This window comes from Cygnus atratus, chromosome 1 (genome assembly GCF_013377495.2).
Source record: "Cygnus atratus isolate AKBS03 ecotype Queensland, Australia chromosome 1, CAtr_DNAZoo_HiC_assembly, whole genome shotgun sequence".
NCBI lineage: Eukaryota > Metazoa > Chordata > Aves > Anseriformes > Anatidae > Cygnus > Cygnus atratus.
Genome location: NC_066362.1, coordinates 154701972 through 154720125, shown reverse-complemented (window position 1 = coordinate 154720125; position 18154 = coordinate 154701972). Strand labels below are relative to the sequence as shown.

Below are 18154 nucleotides of genomic sequence, written 5' to 3'. Positions count from 1 at the left end.
GCCAACAATTGCCTATTTACTGACCTCTACTTCAACATACACAGTCCATTATCTCCAACATGTACTTGAACTGAGCACCAGACTTGTCCAACTTGGTAGTTCCCAAACTAAAGAGTGCTGGTGCAGAGGAACCTTTCCCTAAATTAAGCTGTGGGCTATTCCTGCAATGAATAAATAAAACCTGATTATTTTATGCATTAACCCCAATCTCAACTTAAGCCCAAACTAAGCCAAAACCACCAAAATCTAGCCACCAAGACTTTTGCCATAACAATGCCTAGTACTGGTTGTGGCAGCTAGTATTTAGGCTGGTCACATTGCTCAAAAAGTTCAAAGGCATAATAAATGATTTATACAAGTCATTCCAAACTTGTGAGGGACGAAATCCTTTACACTAGACCAAACTTCCGATGTGAAAAAATTGCTAACTTACTGGAGAGACCTTTAAGTGTGTGCATGTACAGCTGTATATGTGTGCATCTGTGTAAGTATATTTCTTCGCATGTTTAAAAGCTGTTATGGTTCCTCTGTCAGAGTTAGGTGTTGTTTTTGCAGTGTTCCCCCAAAAATTGTTTAAACTAAATAATTTTAAAATAATGTATAGCCAAAATAGCATCTCTGTTTGAAACTGAATGGCTACCATCTCACCATTTCTCACAGTTAGCGACAAGTTTTATACACCCCACTCCAAAAAATAGGCATTCCCCTCTTACTAGTCTAAAAGTACAGAGAAATATTAGACCCAAATTTAAAGAAGTACTTAGGTACAAAATGCAACGTAGTTTCTATTTCAGTGGGATTTTTAGGCATGCATTGACTGCATATAAACTGCTAGCATACTATAACCCTCAGGTCAGGCTATGCATGGGAGTTTGCTTCTCAAATCCTAGGGTGAGGCACCAGCCTCTTCTTCCTAGACATCCACAGACACATTTCTGTAGGAAGGAAGGAGATGGCCATGCAGGCTGGAAAGGAGCCCCAGGACTCTCCAGAAAAATGCAGAGCTAACACAGGACAATAGGGTGCTCTGTGCCTTCTCTGCATAGCTGCTGCAAGACTGGTATTTATGGCAGCAAATCGCAAGAGGAGTCTGTTTTGGGAGGAAGCCTGTTTAGTACCTTTTGGAGCCTAAGTCTGAGGGATAAAGAAGACAGCATGTGAAGGTTTTTGTTTATCACGTTAAAATTGCAAGTGGTATCTGTTTAAATCTACTTGGATGCTGGAAAGTCTTAAATGCTAACGTATGAGAAGGATCAAATATGATGTTCAAAGGTATAGTATAAATGCAAGTTTATCACATCACAGAAATTGTGGCTAATCTTTGTCCATGTGTAGACATGTGAGGTATGGCAAAATGTTTTTTACAGTTATTAATTTCTTTACAGTTGCTTTGTTTTTACTTGTTAGTGAACACTACTAGCTAAAATTGCTTTTGAGAGGGCCTCAAAAGCAAAATAAGGAAACAATTGTTTTTAAATTCCAAAACAAAGAATATGTTTTCTTGCATACAACTTTCAACCACATTTTGAAAATGTAGCAGGGCAAACATGGTTTATACCTATACACTATGGCAGAAATCCAATATTCATCTGCTGTTCATATTGCAAGAAAATGAGATCATTAAGGTCAGAAAGAACAGCTGCTTTAATTATAACACCCTGATATATCATATCAAAGTTTTCATCATCTCATACAAACTCTAAGAACATACCTCAGGGATTCATTTCGATCATCCTGCTTTTTTCTTGGGACAGAGGTCACATGAGCACACTCCAGAGCACTGGCTGCCCACGTGGTGCAATGCTGTGTAAAATAACTGCACCGCAAGCTCAATAATGCTATGGCAACTATTGTTAATCTAACTTTTTGAGTCTTTATTCCTCTTTCTGTGGTGGCAGTGTAAGGGGAAGCCGTTTTTGCTAGCTAGGGAGCTGCACTGCAGGCGTGTTTCATGGTCCTGCTACCATACATCCCCAGGGCTCCTGCTTGGAGCACTTGGTATGCCTGAGACACCTGAAAGTATCCCTTCTTTAAGGGAATGGCTGCTTTGTGTTTCAACAGATGCTATGCTTCTGGTAGCGGAGAGATTAGAGGGACCATTCAACATTGAATCAGTCATGGATCCTATTGATGTCAAGATTTCTGAAGCCATCATGAACATGCAAGAAAACAGCATGCAGGTGTCGGCAAAGGTACTGTGTGAGTCGCGCCTTCTCTGTTGCTGACTGTCTCAAGCAGGGGGAAAAACTTCTGTACAGGCTTTAAGATCGTCCAGACCACTAGAAAATGCATTTGTACATTCAATAGTTCTTTAGGCTGCCTTTGAATCCTTGGTCTAGTTAAACATACTAGAAGTTTTTAAAAATCGTGCAACAAGGAGAAAGGTACCATTTAGTAAACTCCAAATTAATAGTTGTAAGAGCTTTGAGGAAAACAGATTTCTGAAAATTAATGGCAGCTCTGTAAGAAAAATCCTGCAGAGTATGTCTAGTAACTTCTGCTCGTGTCTCATCCATGATTCCCCATATTAACATACTTTTTGATCTGTTTAAGTCAGATTGAAGCACAATGTGTTTGAAGTGAATACAGAAAATGCTCCATTTAACCTCCTTTAATAGCCACTCTGGGGAAATATCATTACATTGGACAGCCTCTGATTAGCAGACCTCAGTTTGATGGAGTTTTGTCTGGAGTCTGACACAAAGATAAACAGAGTTAATGATACCCACAAACCTCCTTTCCATTTCTAGTGCATGTGTACACAGATCACTGCCACCCCTGAACCCCGCACTAATAAGGTCCTTTGAATTCAGTAACAGGTGCTGTTAAGCCAGCAGTCAACAATTAGTATCTTTTCCTTAATATTCAGCAGTTCACTGCAGTTCAAAATCTAAAGTCAACAGCTTGCCAGGTTCTCTGCATTAGGAGTTTCCACCTGCATTGATCTCTCAGCAGTCAGTTATGTGCTGACCAGAGTGCTACCTGAGTCAGTGAGTTTCCATTGCTTGTAAGGAAGCTTCCATAGCTGGAAAAAATGTGGGGATAAAAGGCAGGAGGCTGAGGTTAATATTATTCCTGCCAGCCCCAAATTAGATGTTTCTTACAGTCCCTGTGCTGCAGGATTATAAGGATTTCCTTCAAGATGTTTTTTACTTTCAACCTCCATGAAGTTACTCAGATTTTAAAAGTAGTCTACATCCTGTGCAATGAGACTTTGCTCTGGCAGCAGTGATTGGGGAGTGTATCAGCCAAATATTTTGGGAATCAAAGGCCTGCTTCAGCAGACTCAGTCCTTAACTCAAAAAAGAAACAAAAAATATTTTCATTAAAAGCTCACTAAAGACTCAGGTGTATTTCCTTTTCCTTTTAACTTGCTCGGATCTCACAGCTTTTCCATTAGTCAGGAAGCTGCATTCCCTGCCAGAATCCAATGACATCACCTTGGCACGAGCTCATCTCACTACTCATTTGTAATAGAGCAGGCTGTCTGTCCTATCCTTCAGAAATATTTTATTTGCTGTAAAGTTTAATAAATCACAGAAATTTCACTTGTACTCTAAACTTTTTCTTCTATGAGAAATCTTAGCCAATATTTTTTCAAATCTTGAAAAACAGAAATCAAACTATGTCAATGAAATTTATTTTGCTGTATTTTCATAGATAACAGAGCTGTCTGTATTTGAGGTGCTTTTGTATTTTCTGTGCAGACCATTATTCTCCTGAAATGTGATTTCCTTGCTTTCCTAGGCTATATCCCTCTTTTTTCAGGTCTGAGCACATGGAAGTGTTTTATTATTAAAGAGAAGTATGAGAAGGCAAAGTCTTTGGGTTCAGCGCTGTGATCTTCTATGTCTGTCATGTCAGATCTATAGAGATGATATATGAGCAGACTTTGCATCAGTCATCTATCGCCTAATTTTTCCCCTTATACATACTGACCACTTAGAGCTTCAGTGAAAATGACAGATACCTTGCTGGATGTAATGGAGTGCACAGAATGCAATTGCAGACCTAATGCAGGAGAAGAACCACGCTTGTCAAATATTCTGAGACTCTATTCAGAAAGCTTCAGGCAGGGTGCTGAAATCATGCTATTTTCTCTTTCTTCAAAACATTTTGTGTCTTGCATTTGACTGCATCTGCTGAAAATGTGGTGACTAGGAATCAGAGTTATTTTTCCACAAGTCAGTCAGTGCATTTTTACAATGGGAAAATGATGATGCACTAATAATGTCATGCCTGCAACACCCCCATACACACAGATTATTTTTCACCATTGACATGTAGCTTTTTCTACCTGAAAATCTGTCTGATGTCTGGAAGGAGACTCTATGTTGTATTCAGTAGCATTTAGGACCATTTTGTATATTGTTGTATACAGTATGAATAATATTGTATATTCTTTTCAAAGGAATGGAACAAATAACAACAAACAGCTTCTTTTTCAAGGAAGTCTTACTAATCTCATCCTCTTTGTGGACAGAAGCCCCAGAGATCATTTAATCCAATATCCATCCCTCTCCTGTTTCAAATATTTCTGTAAATTGCCCTTTTCCAAAAGTCATTCCCATTAAACTGCACTATCACTTTGTCTCTGTGTTGCACAATGATGCTTTGTATTATACCAGCTAAAACTAGACATTGAAATTTATTTGAGAAAAACATGTTTGGTATAACACAAAGACCATACATTCCTGTGCACATGGATGCAAAATTAAGTGAGCAACAATTTATGCTTTCCAAAATAATAATTGTATAAAAATAAATAAGCATGCTCGTATGTGAATGATGAAGTCTTCAATTTTACATATCAGCAGAAAAATATAAACTTCCTATTTTTTTTATGGTTTGTCCTTCCATTCTTCACTTGATGTAGTACTGAAGATTCTGCCCAGTATCTCTTTCCTATAAATATGCATCTCCTATTCAGCACTATTCTTCTGAGAAATCTACAGTTACACTGATAAATAAAATAGGGAAAAGGAGCAGTGCCTGACCTGAGGCCAGACTGATTCATTTCTATACTGCTGAGATCTACCTTCTTTGCAGCCCTTTCATTCTGCAAAGAACAAGTTGTAGCAGTCCAAGAAAAAGCCAATGAGTTAACAATTAATCAGTGGAGACAGTCAGGGCTTATTACTAGAGTTCACATTTTTCTTTCATTTCTGTAGAAGAGACAAACCCTCTGTCTTCCACTCTTGATGGGTACATGTCAATATTGAGACAAAATTATAGAGGTGCCATATATACCTCTTCTATCTTTGTACTTCCAACCAAGGACATATAGGCTCAGCCATATCAGAATCACAGAATGGTTGAAGTTGGAAGGGACCTCTGGATATCATCTAGTCCAACCCCTGCTGCTCAAGCAGGGTCACATACAGAACATTGCACAGGATCATGCCCGAGAAAGTTTTAAATATCTCCAGAGAAGGAGACTCCAAAGCCTCTCTGGACAACCTTTTCCAGTGCTCTGTCACCATCACAGTAAAGTTTTTCCTCATATTCAGATGGAACTTCCAATTTGTGCTTCTTTTTCTGTCACTGGGCCCCACCAAAATGAGTCTGGCCCAATCCTCTTTACACTCTCCCTTAAGATATTTATATACATTGATAAGATCCCCTCCCAATCTTCTCTTCTCCAGGTAAAACTGGCCCACTTCTCTCAACCTTTCCTCATATGAGAGATGCTCCAGTGCCCTAATCAACTTCATAGCTCTCCACTGAACTCAGTCCAGTAGCTCCATGTTCCTCTGGTACTGGGGAGCCCAGAGTTGGACACAGTACTCCACATGTGGCCTCACCAGGGCTGAGTAGAGGGGAAGGATCACCTCCATCGACCTGCTGGCAACACACTTCCGAATGCACCCCAGGACACCATTGGCCTTCTCATCTACAATGGCACATTGCTGGCTTACGGTTAACCTGCTGTTCACAAGGATTCTCAGGTCCTTCTCCTCAGAGCTGCCTTCCAGCAGGTCAACCCCCAAGCTGGGTATAGGTTTACTCCTCACAAGATGCAGGACCTTGCACTTGCCTTCATTGACCTTCATGAGGTTCCTTTCTGCCAACTCTCCAACTTGTCCAGGTCTCTCTGAATGGCAGCACAGCCTTCTGCTGTATCAGCCACTCCTCCCAGCTTTGTGATGTCAGCAAACTTGCCGAGTGCAAAATTGTGCTCTATCCCTTCATCGAGGTCATCGATGAATGAGTCGGACAAGTACTAAACCCTGATGGACAACACTAGCCACAGGCTTGCAACTAAACTGCACCACTAAGCACTGCACTGTGAGCTCTGCCATCCAGCCAGTTCTCAATCCACTCATCTAACCCACACTTCCTGAGCTTACTTATGAGGATGTCATGGGAGACAGTGTCAAAAGCCTTACTGAAGTCAAGGTAGACAACATCCACTGCTCTCTCCACATCTACCCAGCCAGTCATTACATCACAGATGGCTAACAGATTGATTTCCCCTTAGTCAGACTGATTTCCCCTTAGTGAATCTATGCTGACTATTCCTGATCACCTTCTTTTCTTCCATATGCTTAGAGATGGCCTCCAGGATGAGCTGTTCCATCGCCTTTCCAGGGATGGAGGTGAGGCTGACTGGCCTGTAGTCACCTGGATTCTCCTTCTTGACCTTTTTTTGAAAACTGGAGTGACACTGGCTTTCTTCCAGTCCTCAGGCACCTCCACCATTCCCCATGACCTTTCAAAGATGATCAACACCGGCTTATCAGTAACATCCACCAGCTCCCCTAGCACTCATGGGTGCATCCCATCCAGGCCCACAAATTTTTGGATATCAGGTTTGCTTAAATGATCTCTAAACCAATCCTCCTCAACTGAGAGAAAGTCTTCCTTTCTCCAGACTTTCTTGTCTCTTGGTCTGGGATTCCTGAGGGCTGGCCTTAACAGTAAAGACTGAAGTAAAAAAGGCATTCAACAACCCTGGCTTCTCTGTATCCTTTGTCACAAAGGCACCCACCCCATTCAGCAGCAGGCCCACATTTTCCCTAGTCTTTCTTTTGCTGCTAATATATTTGAAGAAGCCCTTCTTGTTTTCCTTGGCATACCTTGCCAGATTTATTTCTAAATGGGCTTTAGTCTTCCCTGTCATACCCCTGCTCACTCTGACATTGTGCCTATAATCCTTCCAAGTGGCCTGTCCCCTTTTCCACATTCCATATACTTCCTTCTGTTTGCGTTTTGCCAGGAGCTCCATGCTCATCCATGAAGGTCTCCTGCCCCCTTTGCTTGACTTGTCACTCATAGGGATACACTGATCTTGAGCCTGAAGGAAGTGATGCTTGAATACTGACCAGCTCTCTTGGACCCCCCTTCTGTCTAGGGCCATAGCCCATGGCATTTTTCCAAGTAGGTCCCTGAAAAGACCAAAGTTTGTTCTCCTGAAGTCCAGGATTGCAATCTTACTTATTGCCCTGCTTCATCCATTCAGGATCCTGAACTCCAACATTTCATGGTCACTGAAGCCAAGGATCACCAACCTCCACATCTCCAACCAGCCCCTCTTTGTTTGTTAGTATAAAGTCCAGCAGCACATCTCTCCTCATTGGCTCATCCACCACGTGTCAAATGTTATTGTAAATGTTCTGCAGGAACCTCCTGGACTGTTTGTGCCTAACTGCATTGTCCTTCCAGCAGATATCAGGGTGGTTGAAGTCCCCCATGAGAACCAGGATCTGTGATCATGAGGCTACTCACAGCTGTCTGTAAGTGTCCTATAGTAAACAGCCACAACAGTGTCACCCATATTAGCCTGCTCTTTTATCCTTACCCATGGGCTCTTGACTCACTTGTCATCCACCTGTAGGCAGAGCTCCATATATTCCAGATGTTCTCTCACATAAAGCATAACTCCACCTCCTCACCTTCCTGCTCTGTCTTTCCTAAAAAGCACGTAGCCATCCATGGCAGCATTCCAGTCATGAGAGCTATCCCATGACGTTCCTGTAACTGCAATGAGATCAAAGCCTTGCAACTGCACACGGGTCTTTAATTCTTCCTGTTTATTCCCCATGCTATGTGCATTGGTGTACAGGCACTTCAGAGAAGTATTCAAGCATGCCAGTATCGCTGCTGTAAGAGGATATATACCCCATAGTCATATCTCATAGACACTTCCTTGCCTGCTGGAGTTATTCCCACTCGAGTCTTGTTTTGCTGGCTGGGTAGTCTCTGTAACTCTCCCCTTCCCCCACCTTTCCTAGTTTAAAGCCCTTTTCTTCACCAGGTTGGCTAGCCTGTGACTGAAGATGCTCTTCCTCTTCTCTGACAGATGGACTCCACCATCTGCCAGCAGACAAGCATGTGTCACTGCATAAAACACAGCAGCTCTGCTCCAAGGCCATTGACTTTTCTTGTTTGTGTGCTGATTATAGTTGATTCTTTCAGCACAGTGCACTTTAGCCAGGTACTATTATGATAAGATCCTCCAGTTCATCCTGAGGCTGGAATCCTTTTCTGTTTTCTTGATATTTCTCTGCAGTCTATATTCAGCACTGGCTGTTTAGAAAGTCTGACCACAAATCTGTAAGCTTCATACATTGCTCATGTTGTGTTGTCGTGTTCCTGAACTGCAGCTACAAGAGGTCCTTATTTTGCCTCAGGGAAAGTCATGTCCCTGACAGCTGCAACGTTTGGAGATGCTTTTCAAAAAGTAGCAGTGGTCTAGAAAGTCAGACCCCAAAGCCCTTCCATCTAGAGGAATCTGCATGCTCTGTATCAGACCTTATTTTCCATGCTCCAAAAAAAAAGGCAAGGACTAAAGATCATCAAAACCAGCTTAAATAGCTTCATCATCTAACACCTGCAGCCATTCTGACAGAGTACCTGTGGTGGTTTCACCCAGCTGGGCAGCTGAACTCCACCACAACCACTCTCTCACTCCCCCTCCTCTAAGGGAAAGGGGGAGAAAATATGATAAAAAGGGCTCAAGGGTTGAGATAAGGACACAGAGATCAGTCTCCAATTACCAGCATGGGCAAAACAGACTCAGAATTGGGAGATTAATGTAATTTATTACTTATTACTAACAAGCTACAGAAGTGAGAAAGTAAAAGCAAACTAAAAACACCTTCCCACCTTCTTCTATGTCCTCCCCCTGAGCGGCACAAGGGAAATGGCAATGAGGGCTGCGGTCAGTTGCTAATGTTTCATCTCTGCCACTCCTTCATGGTCACCCTCTCTGCCCCTGCTCCACGTGGGGTCCCTCCCACAGGATGCCGTCCTTCCCAAACTGATCCTGCAGGGGCTGCCCACAGGCAGCAGCTCTTCAAGAAATGCTCCCACATGGCTCTGTACCACAGGGTCCATCTGCCAGGAGCAAACTGCTCCAACACGGGTTCCCCATGGGTGGCAGCTCCCCCTAGATCCCCTGCTCCTGCTTGGGCTCCTGTCCAAGGGCAGTAGTTTTTTGTTGTGTATTTTTTTTCCCCTTTCTTAAATCTGCTCTCACAGAGTCCCAACCAACATTGCTCACTGGCTCAGCTCTGGTCAGCAGCGGGTCCCTTTGGAGCCAGCTGGAGCTGGCTCTGATCTGACATGGGGCAGCTGCTGGACTCTTCTCAGAGAGGCCATCCCTCCTACCTCCCCTCTCCCCACCAAAAACCTTGCCATGTAAACCCAATACAGTACCTTCTGTAAACCAACCACAGAGAGCACAAAAACTCTCAGTCTAGGATATCTGAGATGTCTCTTAAGATGTCACCACATTTTAAGAGTAGGTTTTGCTGGGTCTACCCAGACTACTGTAGGCCCTGAGGGCAGCCTCATGTGTTAGTCAGGTTATAGATGCAATAGATTTACCTTGGGTTTATCCTGATAACGTCTGAGACATATTATCTTCATTACTGAAATCTCTTCATCATTCTGCAGTGACACATCTTTATTATTTGAACATTATAGTGCCAAAATTAGTGTTCTGCAACACCTTGATTATTTCTCAGGTAAAAATTTCATAATCTGTATATTGTTACTCATGGCTCAGCTCATATCCAATATTTAGTCATAGCATACATATACTTTATCCTTATTCTCCTTCTCCCTAAGGATATTCAGAGTCATAACATATCTGTGCTCTTTTAAATCCTGGCCAAAACTTGTTTGAAGGCCTTCACAGTCTTCCCATAAGGTTGACTGTACCATCACCTTTGTTTTTCGCTTGAAGTCAAAGAGTAAATCCTACATCTGTTCCATTTCAGCAGCATGAATATTTAGTACCTAACATCTGCATAGATTGCTTGTTCACAAGAAGTGGGAGAAAACTCACAAAACAGCAGAAAACATGCTATAGCAACCATTTTTCTTCTAAATGTAGAAAGTCCCCAATCTGACTGTGTCAGCATAATTATGCCTTCAGTGCTCCTCAGAACACAACATACTGGACTTTTTTCCTGCTTTTTAAACAGTCTGGTTCTATACAGATGTTTGGCTGCCTTAAGTGTTATTTGGATACCATGCCAAGAATTTTGCTCTTTCGTAAAGGCTATCCCCATAGCTGAGTCTCCCATTAGTGAGTCTTAAATCTACTTTTATCCAAGCTGATCAATGTGCCATTTTAACCTATGGATATATGTTCCTTTTTGGCAATTACTTCAGCTAAAAGGATGAATGAGCTCCATGACAAAGCAGACTACCTATGCATTATTTATAAGAAGGAAATCTTCATAAAACGACGTCCAAGTTTCTTCTTAAAATAGCCCCAGAGTTTCATATTAACAAAACCTCTTCATTTATCTGTGTTCTTTCCAGAGCCCTGTGCAGGAAAAATATAATGGCACTTCAGGAAAAAATCAATACTATTCTATCTGAAGATGAGAGAGTCAATGGACAGAGTCATATAGACACTCAATAGGAAACATTGAGCACTAGCACATCTAAATAACAGTATGACTCAAAGCTTCATAGAGTAAAAATTCTTTCTGCTGGGATTCAAAACGTTGAGATCTCACAGGAAAAGAACTCCTTTTTTTACAGTATCTGCTCACTAATCCTGAAGTAGATACCTCCATTTAGAGAGCTTGATAGAAGTAATTCTTCGCTGGCTCTGTTGATTTGATCTCACAGCTTGGTTCGTATTCCTGACCACAGAGGGTTTCTGCTCTTTGTGGCACCCTAGGAAATGCCATCTGAGCTTTAGCTGCAGTTCAGTGGGACATGGTCTCCAATAGGTCCTATGTTAAGACAGTCCTAAGAGATTTCTTGGACATGCTGGGACATCACAGATGATTATAGATGCTGATGTGAGATCAACTGAAGAGAGCTTTTGATCTCTGCTACAAAAGACGGAAGCTTAGATGTGTAGCTCAAATAAAGATGCCTACAAATTCACACCTAAATTTTGGGTTCCTAATTTCAAGTCGAATTGCTTCTCTAAGGTGGACTCCTGTAATTATATATAAAATGTTGTGGGTTTTGTTTTTCTTTTTCTTTTTAAGAGAGTGTATTTATGTTGCTAATTCACAGCATGTATAATGGAACACCAGAATAATTTTCCAGAAATTGCTCAGTATCTCTGAACAGCTCTGTAAAGAAAATATTTCATGTGCTTCTTCTCAGGAAGCACTTGTTAATTTCAGGTATCTGCTTAACATTTTCTGTTCTGTCAGCTAATTCCTGGATGCAAATTAGAAAATGTCTCTTTTGCAGTCAAAATGTAGTTACTGATTATTGTATCCTTGCTGCATTTTTGCCAGATCATTAAAAAGTAGATGATTTCATCTTCTGTGATCTAAAAAATGCTATCTAATTACCACCTCTAATACTGCCTGGCTGTACATAGTTGCGTTCATACAAAACTCCTTACTATAAGTATTTGTATGAAGATAGATACCACAAAGTCTCTGTTGTTTTTTCCAGTATGTCATAAGAAAAATGAAATATAAATTATGCAGACTTATAGCTACTCCACATGGTCATACAAATAGCTTAACACGCTCTGTGAAATTTAAGAAGATTCAGTGCCCTCAGTGTCCTTTCCTCTGAGAGTCAAGTTGCATGTTCTGGAAAACTGACATTTGTCTCTATAAGTAAATACCTGATTGCTCAGTTGACCAAAGGATATCTATCTAATATCTATTTCATAGATATCTAAATAAACAGTTATGTTTTCCCTGTACAGCTCATCTACAGTCAGAAGAAATATGTAAACCTGTGTAAGTATAACAGATGTCCCCAACGCATATATTTGGCCCTTATATTATCAACCATAATCATGTATAAGTCCTGAACTTTAATCTTAGTTGAATTTTCTTCACAGAGGAAAAATCATAATCTTTCCTGCTGAAAAATTTAGAACCTTAAAAACTGAAATCAGCTTTCCTAGTTCATTAAATGAATGATTGTCCAATAATCCTCATGACTAAGGAGGCTAGAAACTATTCAAGAACCCTTACACATATGCTCAAACGAGACCAAGCAGAGTTTCATACATAAATTAAAAATCACAATGTCCCTACAGCAGCTGACTTGCTGGACTTTGAGCCAAAAAAGATCTGATGGCTGCAAATAAATTTAGAATGAATCAGTTTCTTTTAGCAAATTTTGAATCATTTGGGGCCTCTAAATTAACATCAGGAAACTAGCTAAAAGCTAATTGTAATGAAACCTGAAAGCAACAAAAACCATGGCTACTTCAGGAGAGAAACAATCAAGATGGATAATCCAGAAGTCTAAAATGTAATTGTGTGGATATTCTACCTCCTTTCAGCTAAACAACTTCTGTAAGAGTTCCTCTGGGATATATCCTTGATATCCAGTAGTCAAATGTGTTTTCTGTCTCCTTTAGTATGCACAAGATATATGCTACTGAAATTTCTTTCCAAATGGAAGAATATAAAGAAATCTAATTATTCTGAACATTATTTATATACCTAGAAAACAAACACAGTAGCAGAAAATTGCGCTCTCAACTGCCCACACAACTGCCTTATCCCTCATCCAGGAACAGAGTAGCTAGGGAATTAGAAAGGAATATATTCATGAGACTATTTCATCATTGACTTTTTCTCTGAGACTACAAACAAGATTACCAGGTAGGAATAGATGTAGGTAAGGATTATGAATGAGCTGTGATTCTGGTTAAAAACCCTGTTTTAAGAAAAGATGAAACAATTATCAACCAAGTTCTGGCACAACAAACTTCATTTTGTTCATTTCCCTTCCTGAACAGATAACAATTACATTGCTTTCAGGTGTTAACTTCTTGAAATAATCACCTTCACGAATTAAGTATTTTAAGGTCTCTATATGTTTTTTATACCTTCACTAAGTAATTAATAATGTTTAATTTTTAATCTGAGTCTTAATATGGGACAAGTGCTCTATTCGCTATTAGCAAAAGTCAGTCAAAGCTGGTTTCAAATATGAAAGGCAGAATAAATAGGGTGTAAAATGCTAGCCTCCCTCTTTTTATGACTCTCATATAACCTAAAATGTCTTTTTCAGGTTTTCCAAGGATGTGGCCAGCCTAAACCAGCACCTGCCCTAAGATCTTCCCGTTCTGTCCCTGAAAACTTCAATACCCGGTTTAGACCATATAACCCGGAGGAGCGACCTACAACTGCTGCTGGCACAAGTTTGGATAGGCTGGTAAGGCAAAGCATACTCCACTTTTAAATAAGTAGAAATGGCTTGGTAATATATGATATTCTCTGGACAATTTTAAAAAAAATAATTTTGTAATCACTGTATATAGTTTCTATGCCAACCGTTCTAGCATTCAACAAATCTTTTTTTCCCCATTGGAAATAGTACAGAATTGTATTCTAAGAGAACAATATAATTCACTTCTAAAGTATTAGAAAGGTTAAAAGACAATAAGCTTTATTTCCATCCGTCCCAAAAAATGACTTTATCAGCTAAAACATGAGCAATCATTAATCTTGCTTTATTTATTTAATCATTTCAAAAATAAGACTTTAAGACAAGATTATTTTTTCTACTACCAGCCATTAGATTCACATTTCAGATTTCAATGTTCCTGCTATTTATAAATCTATAGATTTATAGCAGGCTAATTATTATAGCTGCTAATACTGTCTCAGTAATTATCTTGAAGTAAAGCCAAGGGACAAAATTAAAAAGCTGTAAAGAGTCTGAATCAAAACAGACTGTATCGCACAACCTCCACTTGCCATGCTTATTGCTGAACACTTGCACAGCACAGCACTGTTCTGTCTCTCAGAAGAGGTTCATATTCAGGGCTGTAGCAAGAGTGAAGGGAGAGGAGCACCCAGCTGGGAACAGCTACTGTTAGCTGGGGCTTTGAGTTTTGGTGAGCTGCCCTCCTGTTGGTGCCAGACAGGTGCTAGCTGCACTGCAGCACCAAAATGTCTTGCTACTGTTCTGATCACAAGTCTAAACTGTCTAGAGGTTTTTCTCAGCTTTAATCGCTGAGCAGACACCCAAACGCACTAATTCAATCAAGACCTGGGTCTCTCCTTGGCACTGTCATTCTGCAAATTCCTTTGACAATCACCACAGTACTTTGCAGTGCCAAATCTTTCCAACAACCAATGCTGTAACCCGTCTATCAATCAACTGTATTCTGTCAATCTCCATTGCAAGTCAAATGAAAAATAGCCAACCATTCTAGCCAGGACATTGGATCAGTATGCAGCAAAAAGCAATATTTTTGAGTTCTCTGTTCTTCTGGGAATAGTGTAGCCTATTTATCCTACAAGTAGGAACAGAAAACAAGATGTAGACCTCTCATGTAGACTTAGGTCTCTCTAACACAGTAGATTCATAAAACAGTGTAGCATGTCAGGCTAAAAGTCTTGTTTGGTGCAGAGGCCTGAATCTTAACCTAGAATTGGCCAAGGTGAAGTGAAAGGTCTCTGTAGTGTGTAGGCTTTAGTCATGCTCTGGACAAAGTTAAAGGCTGCAAAAAAGAGGAAGTAGGAGAAAGAGAACAAAGAGAAAGGCTTGTAGCACAGCTTAGCTTCGATTACTGCTACATTGTAAGAACAGAGCATTTTTGCAAAGAAAAAGGTTTAAAAGACCTTCCATATTCACATAAGGAGAATACTTCTAAACTCATTAATAATCTTTTTAAACTACAAACTTGCAAAATACCAGGCAGCATCCTGAATAAAGCAATAATGTGTCATATGCTGCTGGCCTTTAAAGGCTGTAACTAATGAAAATTGCTAGTGAAGACAATCCTTTATAACTCATAATAACCTGTAGACCTTCAAAGGGAAAATTTTATCCATATGATTTAGCTAGATTTCTTCACACATTCTTCCATAAATAAATAAATAAAGCTTTGTTGCCATTACTTCATAAAAGCATTACAGTATTTACCTATTTGTCTTTTTGCTGCTGATATTTAAAATAATAACTCTTCATGCCCTATTAGTAATGTGTGTTGTTATCAAATCCATCTCCAATCAGCAGTGATATATGTGTTATCTCCTTTTGTGTTGAGAGCAACAATCCCTGAAGTTTGAGATGGCCACTGACCTCAGCTGGAGCAAGAAAAGGTTGCTTATGTGGATTAGAGCAGAAGGCTCTGTTTCAGAACTGTAATCCCTTAGCAGCTCTTAGGAAAGGTCACTGCCTGCATCTCACACCAACATGGGTAATTTTATCCAGAAGGATATAAATGTTGTGTTTCTGCCTCATAGGAACACCATTCAACCTGCCTACATTAGACCTTCAGCATTTAATGTGCTGAATCATTCCCTGAATCATATATCTCTCTTCATTAACTATAGACAGAGCCTGGAGGACCAGCTTCAGTTAGATGCTCCCAATCCTTGCATCATTAATAAGACATAAGTAGAATCCCACCCAAAGCAGTTTTCCAGTCTGCACACTGATCATTTTCTATTTCTTACTTAATAAAAATGTACAGCAAGATTAGTATTTTGATAGTAGTGCCAAACGGTTAAAGCCCCTTTTGATTATTATTGATATAAGAAATATGGAGTTATTACTACCTGCTTTTATGTAAGAGGAACTTTTCCTCATGAGTCAGCTGACTATTCAGTCTTACATTTATGGTTTTTGAAGTCTGTTCTGGAGATTTTACTCATAAAACACTGTCGGGCCACTTAACTTCAAGTTGTCATCACAAAGTTCAAACATGCAGCTACGTAAACCTCAAAAGAAGTGACAAACAATCCTGGTTTCATCTGTCTTTGACAGCATGTCCTTAGAAGTTACCAAGTTTAGAAAATATTTCCTCTGCATCTCAAGAGCATAGTGCATCTGAATCGATTTTTTACCCCTGCTCATATTCCCGTTTGTGAGCTTAATTCAGTTGAGCATATTCTATCAGATACGTTGCACAAAGCAGATCTCTCATAAGAAGCCTACACTGAGAACATCAGATACTGAACCCCTCTGAAAATGTGCTTCTTCATGCTTGCCTGAATTTCATAGAATCATAGAATTACTGAATCATTAAGTTTGGAAGAGACCTTCAAGATCATCAGGTCCAACCATCACCCTACTACCAATAGCACCCATGAAAATTGGATTAATCCAGCTATTGTATTTCAAGAAGGGAGGTTTGCCTGCATTACTGTCACAGCATTAGTCTGTAGGACTTAATAAAAAAGAAATACCTCAAAATTAATTGAGAAAAATGTGGGGAAAAAAAAAGGGAAAAAAAAAGAGAAAAAAAAAAAAGAAGAAGAAGAAAGAAAGATCCCCCCAAAGTAGGTATAGTTGGATTAAAATGCAGTAGATGTGTTTAGGAAGTCATGCAGAGCTTGAGCTTGAGAGAGTTGTCTAAGCATGGATGTAAAACACCATCTGAGACTCACAGAATCATAGAATGGGTTGGGCTGGAAGGGACCTTAAAGATCTAATTGCACACCCCCTGCCATGGGCAGGGACACCTCCAACTACAACAGGTTACTCCCCAGAGTATTGGAAACAGGGGACTGGAAGATACCACACAGGACTAGAGGAGAACAATGTACTTCTGAAACAGGAGTAGGGAGCCAGGTAGAATATGCTGCAGCATTACAAGCAGTTAAATACACCTATGTTCCTGCAATTAAATCAAGTCTTTGTAGCATGGGACCTAAAAGTCAGGCTCTTTCTGAAGTCAATGGAGAGAGACATACATCTTCAGAGAGTGATTCACCCCATCTGTCACAGACACCTCTCATAGATTGGGAAATGAAAGGCTCAACTTAGTTATTCACATGTAGATATGCAAAACTGTTTGAGATGCCTTGGAGTATGTGATATCTGGCTGAGCTGGCAGGATGCCCATGCTCTCCTGGACTGGGGGTTGAAGGCCGGGTAGGATACCTGAGGGGAAGACCACTATATTGCATCCAAGAGTGGAGGACAGAACTGAGGCCCCGTTATTCTCTGAAGTCCCTCTTGGGGGATTCAGCTGCATCAGCATAGTCCCCTAATGTTATTTGAGATGCCTATGGTTTTCAAGATGTCCAAATGTAACTAGAAATACTTACAGGAGACCTGTCTGTAAGCAAGACGGAATACATCAAAGCTACTAAATTTACTTTATATGCTCTATATTTAGGTAACTGGATTCCCATCTATTTCTCTGCTGATCATAATACCAGCTAAACTGATTAAATATAGACATCTGTAGTATAGATACCAATAACCACTTATTTAGATTTGATTTCTAGATGACCATCTTAGATGTGAAGGTCAGTAGTTTTTTTATTGTTAGCAGAGAGAAATTATGGCCTTTATTCAGTTGTCTAAATGTAGGTTTAGGCAACTGAGTTGAGATTAAATATTTCTAAAGCATGATTCAGCTCATCCTAAAGTACACGTTTAAACCTCTCAGAGAAACCCTTCTCTACCCATCTACTACAAAGTGCCAAAAAATGACAACCTTAGGCTAAGCATCCAGCAATTGCACCTGAAGTTAGAACAAATACTGTCAGAAACTAAATAACTTTAACCACTGAACTCATCTGCTTCTGTAGAGTATGATCTAAGATTTCTCATTGAAAATCTACTGCTTATAAAGACTCGTTATCTTCACTGTGGTTGCCTGTTTGGTATAACCTGTTCTGTTTTTTATTTTGTTTCTGGTTTGTTTTATTTTGTTTTGTTTTTCTGTTCCCTGAATCTGTTTCCCTCTTGCTTCCCAGAGGACTATCTGGAGGACAATGCAACATGGTGT

At 40.1% G+C, this 18154-nt stretch overlaps 1 protein-coding gene across 1 annotated transcript in view; it reads left to right on the top strand.

Annotated features, from left to right (window-relative positions):
• GPC6 (glypican 6) overlaps positions 1–18154 on the top strand; it is an 805110-nt gene that overhangs the window by 730236 nt on the left and 56720 nt on the right. Inside the window, exons 5-6 of the mRNA XM_050712844.1 lie at positions 2062–2192; positions 13471–13614. Of these exons, the coding sequence (XP_050568801.1) occupies positions 2062–2192; positions 13471–13614 (275 nt within the window). The remainder of the gene's footprint in view (positions 1–2061; positions 2193–13470; positions 13615–18154) is intronic.